The sequence below is a fragment of the Melospiza melodia genome, chromosome 11 (assembly GCF_035770615.1).
Source record: "Melospiza melodia melodia isolate bMelMel2 chromosome 11, bMelMel2.pri, whole genome shotgun sequence".
Classification (NCBI taxonomy): domain Eukaryota; kingdom Metazoa; phylum Chordata; class Aves; order Passeriformes; family Passerellidae; genus Melospiza; species Melospiza melodia.
Genome location: NC_086204.1, coordinates 22,297,211 through 22,310,801, shown reverse-complemented (window position 1 = coordinate 22,310,801; position 13,591 = coordinate 22,297,211). Strand labels below are relative to the sequence as shown.

The 13,591-nt window shown below is 47.3% G+C and overlaps 2 protein-coding genes across 5 annotated transcripts in view; one reads left to right on the top strand and one right to left on the bottom strand.

The window, feature by feature from the left end:
• The window catches only part of TESK2 (testis associated actin remodelling kinase 2), a 76,023-nt gene extending 68,332 nt beyond the window's left edge, over positions 1–7,691 (top strand). For all 4 annotated transcript variants that reach the window (XM_063165987.1, XM_063165988.1, XM_063165989.1 and 1 more), the window contains 2 exons: positions 902–1,037; positions 2,888–7,691. In XM_063165987.1, coding sequence (XP_063022057.1) covers positions 902–1,037; positions 2,888–3,897 — 1,146 coding nt within the window. In that variant the 3' untranslated portion in view covers positions 3,898–7,691. The remainder of the gene's footprint in view (positions 1–901; positions 1,038–2,887) is intronic.
• On the bottom strand, positions 7,550–13,043 carry TOE1 (target of EGR1, exonuclease). The gene is made up of 7 exons (XM_063165991.1): positions 12,930–13,043; positions 12,807–12,847; positions 12,600–12,696; positions 12,286–12,444; positions 11,736–11,995; positions 10,275–10,449; positions 7,550–9,225 (listed from the first exon to the last, which is right to left on the bottom strand). Exons 1-7 carry the CDS (start codon positions 13,041–13,043, stop codon positions 8,440–8,442), a joined length of 1,632 nt encoding a protein of 543 aa, XP_063022061.1. The 3' UTR covers positions 7,550–8,439.
• Between the last annotated feature and the right edge of the window lie 548 nt (positions 13,044–13,591).

Genomic DNA, 13,591 nt, shown 5'->3' with positions numbered 1-13,591 from the left:
GGTCAAGCAGAATCGTTTTTGTTACTGGAATAAAGTTAACTTTAAGCTGCTGAATTAGATGTTGCTACCTACAGTGGTGAAGCCTGTGACATATATACAGAGTCAATGCTCAAAGTGATGAAATGCTTTCAAAGTTAGTCCTTAAAGAAAGCTGCTTGCCCTGTGGTACAATTTTAGTGTCGGACTTTGTTTAGAGATGTGTATCTGCTAGAGTGAGTAAATAAATATGTACTGAGAAATACAGACTAATACATATTGATGAGCAGGGGGAATATTTAACCTGGGAAAGATGGATTTTTCTTTTTCCTAATTTATAGCTTTGTCAAATTATATAACCACCCTTGCTTCCTTACAAGATAGACCAGTACACTGAGTAGTATGGCTAATTAACAGATGGAAAAATACAGCATTTTCAGCTTTAAGATCAGCACTGCCATTTAGGTGTTTTAATTAAAGCCACAAGGAGATGATGGAATAATTACAATCTTTTAAAGACTGACATAGCCATATTGTTTTGTGCAATCCTTTTGAAATAACATTGGTACATAATCTCTGTTTGATAGCCAGAAAGAATCCAGAAAGAAATCCTGAACTATCCAAGCTGTTTCAAGCAAACCCCCTCACAAGCCATGAATCTGGCAGTTTCCCACCTTTTAAATTTAAAATTTTTCTTTTTCATAGAATATTTACAAATTTACTATTAAATGTGAGAGGTGTGATAGAATACTACTTTTCCCCTTCTTTCTGTAGTTGTTTTGGTTTTTTTTTTGCAATGACAACACACTTAAAACCATTTTGAATTTCCTCAGTTTCCTCAGGTTGTCCCTCTCTCTGTCCACTGTGTAAGCAGAATAGCTTGGACAAACCCACATGGACTTATTTGATTTGTGTGCATTCACAGATGGATCCAAAGCTGCGTCCTTCATTTGCTGATATTGTCAAAACACTGGAGGAAATATTAAACCGCCTGAGAAATGAGGACTCTGAGAGAGACAGAAAGTTCATGAACCTTGACAACAATGAAAGAAAACCAAAAGGTAAATGTCTGTATTATACAAACATTGCTGGGTGCTCACAGCAAGAGGAGGAAAAGCTTCATATTTTGAAAACTGATATTTGGCTATATATGGTTTTATTTATGGTTTATGAATGATTTTACACAAACCCTGAATATTATTCTGGAGCAATGCTCTATGCTTTGCATTGTGGAATGTCCTTTGGTGAAAAAACCAGCTAACTGTTTCTTAAAGTGCCTGATAATATTCTGTCCCCAAGATCTTGAGAGGAAATTTAGAGTTCATTTGGGAATGGGTTTGTAAATTGCTGATAGTATATGAAAACCCATACATTTTTGATTTATCACTGCCATACTTTGTACATATACATAGTTTCTTTGGTGTATGTTACTTGTAATATTTAGAGGCTTCTTAAATTCCTTCAGGAGGAAGAGCACAGAAGATGCAAGAGTATTATAAAGTACCTAGAAATACTCTGAAAGACGAGAAAAGATGAGTCCCAGGTCTGCTTGGGAATGTTTGCCTTGAAAGGTTTTCTCTAAAGCTGTCTGGTGCCACCTGGTGTGGGGAGCAAACACTTGTAGCCTGGGCTAGATTCTGACTTGGGTGTTATATGTTAGTACACTTCTGGCATTAGAAACTTAAGAGTACATTTAAAATAGTTTCTTATATTATGTGGATATACCAATAATGCAACATATAGACGTAATTATTGAAGACATAATTATTGATCTGTAATATAGTTGTAGATTGAAATAATTTTTCTCTATGTCAAGCCACATAGAGTTAATGCATGTGGTAGTTCTCCCACACCTGGAAAGCATCTAAAAGAGGTGTGAGTTAAAAAAGAAGATTGTTTGTTTAGGATTTTTTGTTTGGGTTGGAGTTTTTCTTTTGGGGTTTTTTTTTTTTTGGGTGTTTTTTGTTTTGTTTTGTTTTTCTGGTATTCTCCCTTTGGAGTACATGTACAAAACAAGTACTTCTCAAAGAAGTGTTACATGCTGTTCTTTGACTTGCTTACTCTTTCCTACATGGAATGGCTGTAGTCTAAACTGTGACAATATTTAAAGGGAAAAGTGAAAATCCATGTGCTTATTCTGGAGATGTTAGTCAAAAGGAGTTATCACTCCTTTATACCCATTTGTTATTGCTGTCTAACACGGCTCTTCAGAGGCACCTTGAGAGCCCATGACAGATGCATGTTCCAAACACTTGAGGAGTTAACATCTACCAGTTTCTCATCCTAATCTAGTGATACAGCTTTTATTTATAAATGTGTGTGTGTGCAGTGAGTGCAAATACACAGGCATATATACAACTTTTAATCTCCTGTTCATTAGGGTCAGACTCTCATGCATCTCCACTTTTGTATTGGATAATGTACTGAAAGGAGGCTGGGATAGAATGACTTAAAATCTGCATGGTACAAGGAGAGACTTTTTTTGTCTTAGACATTTCCCATCAGGGTGAACAATTCTTTGGCAACTATGTTTTGTACTGGTTCTCTTTTGTGGTCAGTAGCACCAACAGACCCTGGGCAACCTCTTCTGGAAGCCAGGATGATAAATCTAGAAACATGCAAATTGCTCTTCTCCAACACCACCCTGTGCCATCTCTGCTGTGGCAGTGTACTGGCAGCAAGGAGGTTTGCAGGGGCCCTAAATACAATGAGGAAAAGAGAAGAGAATGGTGTGCTTGTGTTTGTGCAGCAACTTATAAGGAAGAAGCAGACATGCGCTTATGGAACACAGTTTGGAATATCAGAAACACAGCTTTCTTCTTTACAGTGCTCATGAAGGCTCTGTGAGTGAGCAGGTGCACAGCTATAGGGAGCTTCTTTAAGCTAAGAATGTTTCTCTTTTTCTACTCAGGATCAATTGACAAAGGACCAGGAGTGAAACGTTTGAGTTCCTTGGATGATAAGATCCCGCCCAAGTCGCCCCGTCCGCGCCGCAATATCTGGCTGTCCCGCAGCCAGTCGGATATCTTCTCTCGAAAACCTTCCCGGAAGATCAATGTGCAGGACCCCTACTACACACCCAGCAAAGGGTTAGGCCGCAAAGTTAACCCCTTCAGTGCCCGGGAGGACCTCAAGGGGGGAAAGATCAAATTCTTTGACATGCCAAGCAAGTCTGTGATTTCCCTCGTGTTCGACTTGCATTCTCCAGAGGCGGGTGGAGGCCTGAAAGCCAGCCAGTCCCAGTTCCGGCAGGCGTACAGCACAGACTGGCAAGACCTTTCCCTTCTTCCTGGGAGGAGATGCAGATCACTTCCACTCTCTCCTGAATTACCACACAAGGAATATGGCCTCTTTGGGGGACTGTCTTCAACTGTTGGCAGGTGTGACCCAGCCCAGTTAGGTGCAGAGGTTCGGCAAAAACTCTTGAGTAGCACTAAATATGGTGTGTCAGAGATTCCCCCCTTTCACGCCAAGCCTCACAGAACAGAGTTTCTTCTTGCACCAGGACAAGAAGAGGATATGGACTGTTCAGATGGGCCAGTGGCCCAGGAGGAAAATGGGTTTTGCCCTGTTGAGAACACATGTGGAGATCCAGCATGTGATCAACCATTAGTGCTGGCCCAGTCAGGGCCATCTTACAAAAAGCTCCCAGTTCAGAATTCAGTGAACTCTGAGGGATGTGGCTCCCCACAAGTGTTTGCAGGTTGTCTCCCTTCTGAAGAGATGGAGGTAGAAGATGACCTACTGAAAATTACACTGTTAGAGCCTACAAAGCCTCTGTTCAGTGTTAGTCCTCCCCCAGAGCTGAAGAGAGAGGCATGGCCCTTCAGGGAGCAGGATGGGGACAGTCCTGCCCTGTTGTCTCAGACCTCCTCCAACATCTCAGCAAGTGGCAGCACAAAGTCAGCTTGTGACATATGAAGAGAGGGCTCAAACTGAATGTGTCCTTGAGTTGTTCCCAGTTGCTTAAACTAAGCTTTTCTGCAGTGCTGGGCTTCACATCTGAAAGAGACTCAACAAGCTGGCTGTAGGACAGATAGCTGCAGACATTGTCTGAAGAGACTGATCATTTTATAAAACCTTATTTCAAATTGTGCTTATTCCCTTTCCTGATTTGAATTAGGAGGGGGAACTACTCCAGCCAGAATGGCCATGTGGGTCCCACAGCCCTTCCTGGAGGCAGCAGCCAGAGCAGGCACCATTAAACAGTTTGACCTGGATTTCCAGCATGGGGCATTTTAAGGTCTTAAGCTCCATGTAAAGTAGAAAGAATGACCCTTAGATTTTCCCCTCTTCCTCTAACTGAACATCTGCTCTAAGCCACTGCATATTTTTCATTAACATTCTGCACCAGTGCACCTGAGTCAGAGCCTGTGTTTCAGAAACAGGCACAGAAGTCTTTCTGAGCTATGTTGAGCAGATAGGAATGCTCTCTAGTCCCAGAGCTGCTTTGAATGCTGTTGTAGCATTAAACAAGCTCTTCTTTCAAAAGCAGCAAAAACAAAACCCCTCATGCTGGTCACAATCTGCAGGCTGAGTCACATGACAAGTACTTTGTGATTAACAAGAAGAATCTGTTCCCTGGTGTTTCATTTTCCCTTGGGATTTAGTAATGATGTTTAATACATTTGTGCAGGGAAGCTCGCTTCCTTGTACAGCTCTTTATGTACCTCAGCCCAAATGTGGAGGAAGATTTGCCCAGGGCACAGAGAAGCATATTCCAGGCATTGCCATTTCTGGGCTTCTGAAGAAACTGCTCCTGAAAGTACCAGCTGTTCTGAGCTTTTGGCAGGGGGTGGGCCCTTATCTCTGAAGAGCTGAGTGGACATCGTGATCTGTTTCTGCAGAATAGTTAAATAGAGTAGCTACATCACAATTGACTATTATCACTAAGCTAGAAGGGTCACATACACCTCCCTCTCTGGTACAGCATCCATCTCACTGATTTCATTGCAGTAATGATGGTTTCTCAATAGCCTGCTTGACAGAGGACAGGAATCCCCTGCTTAGGGGGAGTTGCCAGCAGTGTTGTAGCCCCACAAGTGCTCTTGGAGAGGACAGCTCACAGGAGGGCTTTGAATTGTCAAACTGAAGAAAATTAGCTTGTCCTAAATTGACTTTTTGTTTCCTCTACAGAAAGAAGCTGCTGTTTTTATTGGTTTCTCCTGTCACTGAATAGGATAATAATTTTTTTTTTTTACTTCCCTTGACCAGCGGGTACCTGTGAAAGAAGCAGCAACATGAGCTTTAATGCTGCTTGCTGGAACCATCATCAGCAATCCCTGCTCTGGGATGCAATGTATGGGAAAGCTCATTCTGTGACATTTGTGCAACATCCTTCCCTTTTCCACTATCATCATCCCAAAAAACATGGGATTTTAAAAATTTTATTTTATGGGGGTTTTTTTAACCTATATTATCATTCCTAAGTGAGGTAAACATTGCACACCTGCTGAGCAGATGGTGATGCAGCAGAGTCCAGATTTTCATCCAGGTAGCCTGTTACACTCTTCCTGCTCTCTTGTAAGGCTGGATACTGTAAGCTAGTCTCTGATGGAAGCCAGACTATTTCTACTCTTCTCCCATCTCAAACAAAGGATGGAGAAAGCCTTAGTTCTTTCTTGGCTGGGATGTGTATCTTTCCTGAGGTGTAGGTAGCTATTCTAGGAGTTACAGCTGTGACTTCTTCTAGTGAAGTATGTGTTAACCTGGGCAGTTCTCCCTTTGCAGTGGCTGTTATGAATGAAAGGAGAAGCCCAGTGTTGCTGAGTTATTTAATACAGTCCATGCCAGATTAGGCAGCTGTTCACAGCTCAAAAGAGAAAATGCCTGTGCTCACTAAGATCACCCCTTTTGGCCCACACCTCTCCGCCTCTTGAAGGTGCTGATCTGCAGAGTAGTCTGTCTTCTGGGTTGTGTCCGCAGAGTGCAGAGCAGCCTGTGTGGCTGCCACTGTGTGTGTGTAACTTTGAGGACAGAGAAATACTAGAACTCAGTTGCCTGCCTGGTGCCTGCTTGTTTTTTTTTTTTCATTTTTAAATCTTTTTATCTTTGCTACAACTGTATCTTTTGGGAGGGAAACCATCAGCACCAGCTTCTGTTGTCACAAGATGCATTTAGGTGTGTGACTTCAGACAAAGAAGCAATAATGAGTAGTTTACTTTTGGATCACCAGGCTGAGGGAAGCTGCCCAGCAGCCTGACCGGAGAGCACACGCACACCTCTGGCTGCCCTGGGGCTCCCCTGAGCCAGCCCTGGCTGTCAGTGCTGACACCTCATCATGAGCCCTCCCTGACACTGACTGCAAAGCTTGAGCAGTCAGCTGGGGCTACTCCAGGGCACCCACTGCAGTGACCTCACTGTTCTCTTACACTGCTGTCTTTATGATGTTTCCCTGCCCTGAACAGCTCTTACAAAGCAGCAGAGATAAAATTTTATTTTCTTAAATGTCCGCTCTAAGCACAACCAATTGACATGCATTGAGCACAGCTATCAACATTTCTGGCTCTTGGTACTGAGGTGGAGATGTCAGAAACAGAAATGCCAAGGAGTAGCAGCTCAGGCCTTTCCTGGATTGGTCTGCATGGGAAGAGGCACGTATGAAACCAGAGTAAAAGGTCATTTTAAAAATTGCAAAGTGGTTGCTGAAACCCAGTGTTTTCAAGGATGCAGTTGAAAGTCACAACATCTCATCCCTTTGGCTGCATAAAGCTGAATCTAGGCTGCACCTAGTAATTCCTAGGTTTTGTGCCTACTGAGGTTGCTTTTCCACAGAGGGCCATTTTCTGACAGCCACTGATAAACATGAATTTGAACATGTGGTCAGCAAACTCCTTGTTTTATAGTGACGTGACAAAGTTTTATCGTGATTGGATTTTACCATGATTTTGACTTTACAGGAGCAGTTCTTGCTCTTTTAAAGTACTTTCTACACATTGCTACACATCTCCCTGAAGAGATCAAAGATGTTTTTAATTCACTTTAAATCTATGTTGAGTTCAATTAAATGTCTGTTATAAGCTATTTTTGTTGTGGTTGCAGGTTGATAAAGTGCAGCCAGGAGAATGCATGTGAATTGCTGCCCCTCAAAAGCAGCACAGCCAAGGGGCTGTAGCAGACTTGTACTTGTTGGAGAGGCATTGATGTATTATGTGTAACAGAACGTTGGTATTTTTTGCCAGTACAACTAAAGACACTTGAATAATTCCTGTTTGCACTTAATGCTATTGTTTATATTGCATGTCACTACATTTCTATGCAAAACAAATAACCTTTTTTTTTTGGGAGGAGGGGCAGCCAGATATTTGATTAAGTATAAAGATCTTTGCGAGATGATCTATTTTCGTATTTATGAAGGAGTTTTACGTCTTAATATTTTGCAGTCTGTAAATAGCTGAACTTGTAATTAAAGGCTTAGGAAGAAGTTTGTAGCCTGTGTATAATAGTAAGTTAACACTGCCAGAAAAAAAATCTTTGCGAAACAACTTTTCTAATATTGCGGATATTTATGAATATGTAAAGAAAGCACGTCTTGTTTTTATGTTGATTGACCTTCTGACTTTTTTGAACTATAGAAATGGTGTATGTTTTATTGGAACTGCAATAAGAAGTAACCAAAGATGAATCCACTTAAATATTTTCATAATTTTTTTCTTGGTCAGGTTTTGTAAACTTTCCCAACTTGCTTTCAAAATAAAAATGAAATCAAGGCCTGAGTCTTGTGATTAAGAGGACAACTGCTTTAAGTTAAAAAAGCTGGTTTGAATGCTTACTTAAAATAGAAATGCCATTAATCTCTGATTGAGATATTTGCTATTACTCAGTGCTGAGTTATACCCAAGGAAAACTCATCCTCAGTAAATGTTATTTCTCTCCTGCATCTCATTGAAGAGTTCCACTATTGAATCCATGAGACTCGAGGATTTTTTTTTCTGCTCTGGCCATGTCTTGTGAGCTACCAGATAAGATGGCTTTTGACAGTAGCCTGCAGAGTGCTTGCCATGGTGGTTGCTCTGTTCTAGCCCTAATTAGCTTTAGTAGCACAGGAAGCTGTGCAGTTTCTCAGGATCCCATATCTGGCTTTCAGCCCCACTGCCTCTGCCCTTGGAACAAGTCTGAAGACCTGCTCTGGCTTGGTTCTGCATGCAGTTAGCCAGCTCTAGAATCAGCACATTCCCATGTGAATTTTCTCCTTCCCTTCTCTCCTGTAGGGGCAAAGATCTCATCTCTGCATGCTCTAACCAAAGGTGCATTTGCCCCCCTTCAGCCTCATCTCTGCCTTCACATTCCTGCATGCCACTAAGGAACACGGGCAACTCCAACTGAGAGCAATTTAATGGGTCAGATGTTAAACACAAATAAGAATATGAAACCCGTTCCCTTTTTTGCAAGTTCCTGATGGAAAAAAGAACTCCAAAACTTGGAGGAGACAAAAAAAGCAGTTTAGTGAGGAGTGCTGTAGCTCTATGCAGTGTCCCAGGCCAACTTTATCTTCTCGCTGTGAGCTTTGGAAGATTTAGAAAACAAGCTCTTCACTATTTGCAGTGGCACTGACTTCCCACTGAGGTACAGTTTATTATGGCAGTCTGGCAACCAGGGCCCTGCACTGGGGTCTGTGTTTTTCCCTTGCTTGAGCATCCAGACGTAAGCCATGATATAGCCAGTCATGAACGCATCAAAGCCAGCTCGGTGTGTGCCCCCCTGGGAAGGAGGGCCATGGGCTTCCTTCTTTCCTGCAGCACCTGCTGCCTCAGTCTCATGGGTGGCTGGGTGACTGGCTGAGCCCGACCCAACCTTGGACTTCTTCTCTGCTTGGTCACTGTCAGAGGCATTTCCCCTGGCAGAAGGGCTCTGGGCAGCTGTCCCCTGGTCAGTTCTTTCAGTGCCCCCCAGATTCTCTTCCCATTGTGTGCTGGTGTCTGAGCTGACCTCTGTTTCCATGTCCATGGAGATCTCCTCCAGTGGCCTGCCCTCCCCGTTGGGTGCGATCTCTGCCAGCTCTATGGCAGCTGCAGGCTCATAGCAGCTCTGCTTCCGTGGTGGTCCTTCCTCCCCGTTCTGAGCTTGCTCCATGTTGTCCCCTGAGCTTTCCTGCTGGAATGCCGTTGCGAGCACCTTCATGTTCTTGCGATGCTTCCATCTGTGCTTCCGTTTCTTGCGCTTCTCCCAAAGCTTGTCGTCCTCGTCAATGATGAGGTCAATGTTATGAGACTCTGGACACTTCACCCCTTTTGGACACCACCCATAGGCCTAGCAAGAAAGAGAGAGGGGTCTGTAGCCTCCATCCTACTGGTTAAGACAGCAATCACCATAATGTGGAGTGGAGCTAATTATTCCTTTCCACTGAGGGCCTGTGAGGCTGGAGCAGGAGCAGTGTCCAGTTACAGCCCCCCAGCACACAGGAAAGATGCTGCCACACTGCACACAGCATATGGGCAGAGGCCAAGCAAGGTGGGTTCTGCCTGGAAAAGATGAGGCTAAGGGGGAGGGGGATATCTAGTTGGTGTCTGCAGGTACCTACAACAGACGTTATGGGCAAGATGGAGCTAAACTCTTGTGAGAGCACAGGGAGAGGAAACCTGGCAACAGTCAGGGGAAATTATGACTAGAAAACATTTTTCATGTAGTGGTCAAGCACTGGAACAGGGACCTGGAGTAGTTTTTTAATCTTTGTCCTTAGACAATTTCAAAATTTACCAAACAAGGCTCTGAGCAAGACTCAGATGGTGGTTGGATGAGAAACTTCCAGAGATTTCCCTAACTTATGTTCTGTGACAGAATGTACAACACGTGGGAGAGCTCCTTTTCTCCATGAAGCACCTGAAGCCAGCTATGATCTGACCAGATGGGCTCTTGGCTGCTGTAGCTGCACAAGGACGAGCTCTTGTGGACCACCCTGTGCTACAGTGCCAGAAGCTGCAAACAGGTAATAATGTTTTATATCTAATGAAAGTAAAGGGAAGGGTAGAGGTGGCACTTCTCTCTTGTAGGACAAGCCATACTAAGGCAGAACTTGCAGCCTCCCCAAGACAGCAAGGGATACTGTAACTCTCTGTCTCACTGTTTAGGGCCATAGACTCTGTTGCAATCTTCCTAATGAAGCCTGTAGGATTCCCAACCTCCAAGCAGAGCACACTATTGCCCTGTCCGCCATGAAGCCACCTGAAGCTTGAAAATGTTCCTTGTACTATGAAGCAGGTGAGGGGGAGCTGCCAGATGCTTTTCTACAACTTCTGGCTCGGGCCACATGTGCTCCTTTCCGTGGAGTCAGGAAGGGAGCGGGGATTTGTGTTACTTACTGAAAACTTCTCACAGACAGGCACCTTGTTGCCCCCTGCAGCACTGCTGTGGCTGTCCTCCTCCAGAGAGCAGTAGCGGTAGTCGATGTAGCGGGACATGTCGGCGGGGTAATTGCAGAACTCCACCGTGAGGTGCTGCACGCTCGACTCCCTCAGCTTGCAGTTCTCTCGCTTGCTGCAACGAGAGGAGCACAGTTACTGTGGGATGGGACCAGGGCATGGAGCACACACTGCCCTCCACCAACTCTCAACTCCGTGACTTTCCTGCTCCTGAGCTCCAGCCCCAGATGCTGGAAAGGAGTTCAATCCCAGGAGAGCAACTTTAGTAAGTAGTTGTTTCTATGCTGGTTCAAAGGGTTTTTTTCTTATGCTGACATAGAGGAAGGGAAAGCAGCATCTCTGTTGAAGTTACAGAAGGGGATGCAGTTTGGTATTTTAACTATAAAGGGCACTAAGTCATGTGTTTGTCTTCATAATGGTAATGGACAAGGAAAAGATGCCCCAAAATAAGGTACTGTGCAGATTGTCCAGCAGTCACCACCCAGGCAGGTTGAACCTGGACAATGCAGGCAGCAAGGAAAGGGTTTTCATTTAATGAAAAAAAATCTGATCTCTGTTTTGTTCCAAGAGCTGGTTAAAAGGTCAAAACCTTTGGAAGGCTCTACCTAACAAGAACTGGGGTTAAAACATTTAAGACGTCAGCTTAGAAAGTTATTTTTATCTTGTCAAAACAAAGCACTCTCATGTTTTGAGAACAGCCATCTTGAATGTTTTCAGACCTGTCAAACTGGCATTTCCTGAGATAAAACAGTCACAAAAAGTAGCATTTCTCCTCCAAACAGAGCATGACTTAAGCTTTATGGAGATCCCAGGGGCTTTATCAGGGGCCAGGGGCTTGTTTAGATTGTGCGGGGTCTGCAGAATGTGGGGCCAGACTGCAAAGCACAGATGTGTGTCCTGAACAAGAGCACTACCCTTACTTGGAAGGAAGTGATGGGAGTCAGAGTGGGCCATGGGCATCTTGTGTGCAGGATGAGTGACAGAGCTGGTCAGTGTCAAGGAGTGCAGGGAGCATCCATCCTTTAACTGCAATGTCCCTCACAAAACAGAATTATAATTAGGAGACCTGCAGGACAGCCCTGGTTTCATTTCTGTGCGATGTCCTGCCATGACCCCGTGGCACTGCTGGACCAGAGCCAGGCAGTGACACAATGAGATCTCAGACCAGGCCACTGTGGCCAGTCTTCTACTGGCACCAGTTCTGAAGTTCTTTTTCAGCTGCTGCCCACCAAACAGGTAAGGCCTATTAAAAACAAAGCCACTCTAGAAACAGAAAAAGCACAGGGCAGAGTCACCTGAAAAGCACCTTCAGTCAGTGGGACAGTGAAAGGACACAGCCCCCTTGCCCGGAAAAACAAACACACCGACTCTGTAAGCTCTGAGTACCAGCGTGCTGCTCACCACTTCTTGTAGGCGTACTCCAAGTAGGAGGCTACAAAGCGCGTCTCAAACTCCGAGGCGTACTTGGTGTCGTATATTCCTGCCGGGAACATCTCGGAGAGGTCGGCGGTGAAGGTGCCCAGGTTCTCCGGGAGGTGGGCGTAGAAGCACTGGTACAGGAACACCAGGTCGATCAGGCCGTTGTGGAGGATCAGCGGCTTCTTGGCCCGGATGAGCTCCAGGAACAGCGTCCGAACACTCAGGCTCTGGCTCTCGTTGCCCTGCACGAGGGAGGATCCGTCAGTGAGCCTGAGCACCCTGACTGGCTGTCACCCTGGAGAGCCCTCAGAGCGTGCTGCCCACAGCTGTGACTTACTCTGAACACAGACACAAACGTTTGGAAAAGCAACTGCAAGCAGTGGGTTTAAAGCAGCAGGGAGGTGAAAGGGATAATGCTGCAGGCAGGAGCCCAGGGTGTGCCCACCTTCATGCAGGAGCAGGGGAAGCCAGCACACCCCCAGAAACGTGGAGCAGAGCAGGCTGAGGTGTCTGAGAGGGAGTGGCTTTGTACCTTGTCGTTGCCCTTGTGGTAAGGGATCCCCTGGGAGTACTGCTTGTTGAAGTCGAAGCCGTGCTGCACCAGGAACTGCACTGACTGGGGCTCGACCACATAATCCTCGGTGCAGAGCAGCGTGAGGTTGTAGATCTGGCACAGGTACGTGTTCTCAGACTGCACAAGGAGAGGGGCAAAGAGCCCAGGGACACCTGTCAGGGGGAGCTGCCGAAACAGCCGGGACAATTCCACGGGAGTTTCATCCCCCAGCACGTCCCCGTCTCCCGGCACCGACCAAGACGAAAGGGCCGACCCACGGTTCGCGCACGCACCTTCTCCGGGAGCTGCTTGAAACAGGCGACGCCGAGGGACAGGACAGAGCGTGTCCTGGCGGCGCTGCAGACGGCCTTGTAGCGCTCCTCGATGCACCTGGCGACGGGAGAACGGGCCATGACGGCTGCGGCCTGCCGGTACTCCGGGGAGAGGGCACCGCGCAGCCGGTACCGAGAAACGCACCCCCCGCCCCACCGGGCACTCACGGGCTCAGCAGCAACTTCCTGGCGCCGAGGCCGCTCAGCTCCTGCGGGGAGACAGACACCGTCAGCGGCTCCCCGGGACCGGCCGCGCCCCTCCCCGCCGCCGCCGCCCCCACCCGGCCTCACCGTGTCCACGGCCACGAAAGTGGCGGAGCGCAGCGCCAGCACCATGGACGGCCACAGCTCCGCCAGGTTGTCGCTCTGCACGTCCACCACCGGCACCCGCGCCGGGCCCGCCATGGCCGCGCCCGCACGGGGCCTCCGCCGCCCCGCCTGCCCGCCGCCTGCCCGCCCCGGGCCCCGCACGCCTTGCCCGCTCCGCGCCCAGCGCCGCCCGCCCTCGCGGCCGGCTCGGCTTCTGCCGGCCCCGGTGGGGTTTTTTACCGTTCTCAAAATCCGTTTTCAACCGAAATTTGGAATTAAGTCAACAGGCGTTTTGCTGGAACACTTTCTTTGGGTCCTTCCCGAGCGGCCGCTCGGACCGGCGGGAGCGGGGGCGGGCCCCTTTTGCTCCCTGCTTGCTGATTGGCTCCGGCGCGCCGGGAGACCCCGCCCCTCAGTCTTGCGTTCTGTGGGAGGGCGGGTACGAGCCCGCCCCGCGCACTTCCCTTCGATTGGCTGGCGAGCGGCGGTGGGCGGGGCCCATCGCTCTGATTGGCCGTGGCGCGGGGGTGGGGCGGGACAGGTTTTCCCGGGAAAGCGCGCGCGGCGGCGGGAGTGGCGGCGCCATGAGCCCCGCGCGGGGCCGGGCTGCGGCGGCGGCCATGGCCGGGGCGCTCCGGCGGAGC

Coding starts and splice junctions, on each gene's coding strand:
- TOE1 (XM_063165991.1), bottom strand. CDS start 13,043: ATGGCGGGCCCGGCGCGGGTGCCGGTGGTGGACGTGCAGAGCGACAAC. Junction 10,450..11,735: donor GAGTACGCCTACAAGAAGTG/GTGAGCAGCACG, acceptor CTCTCGTTGCAG/CAAGCGAGAGAACTGCAAGC. Junction 9,226..10,274: donor CTGTCTGTGAGAAGTTTTCA/GTAAGTAACACA, acceptor CTTTCTTGCTAG/GCCTATGGGTGGTGTCCAAA.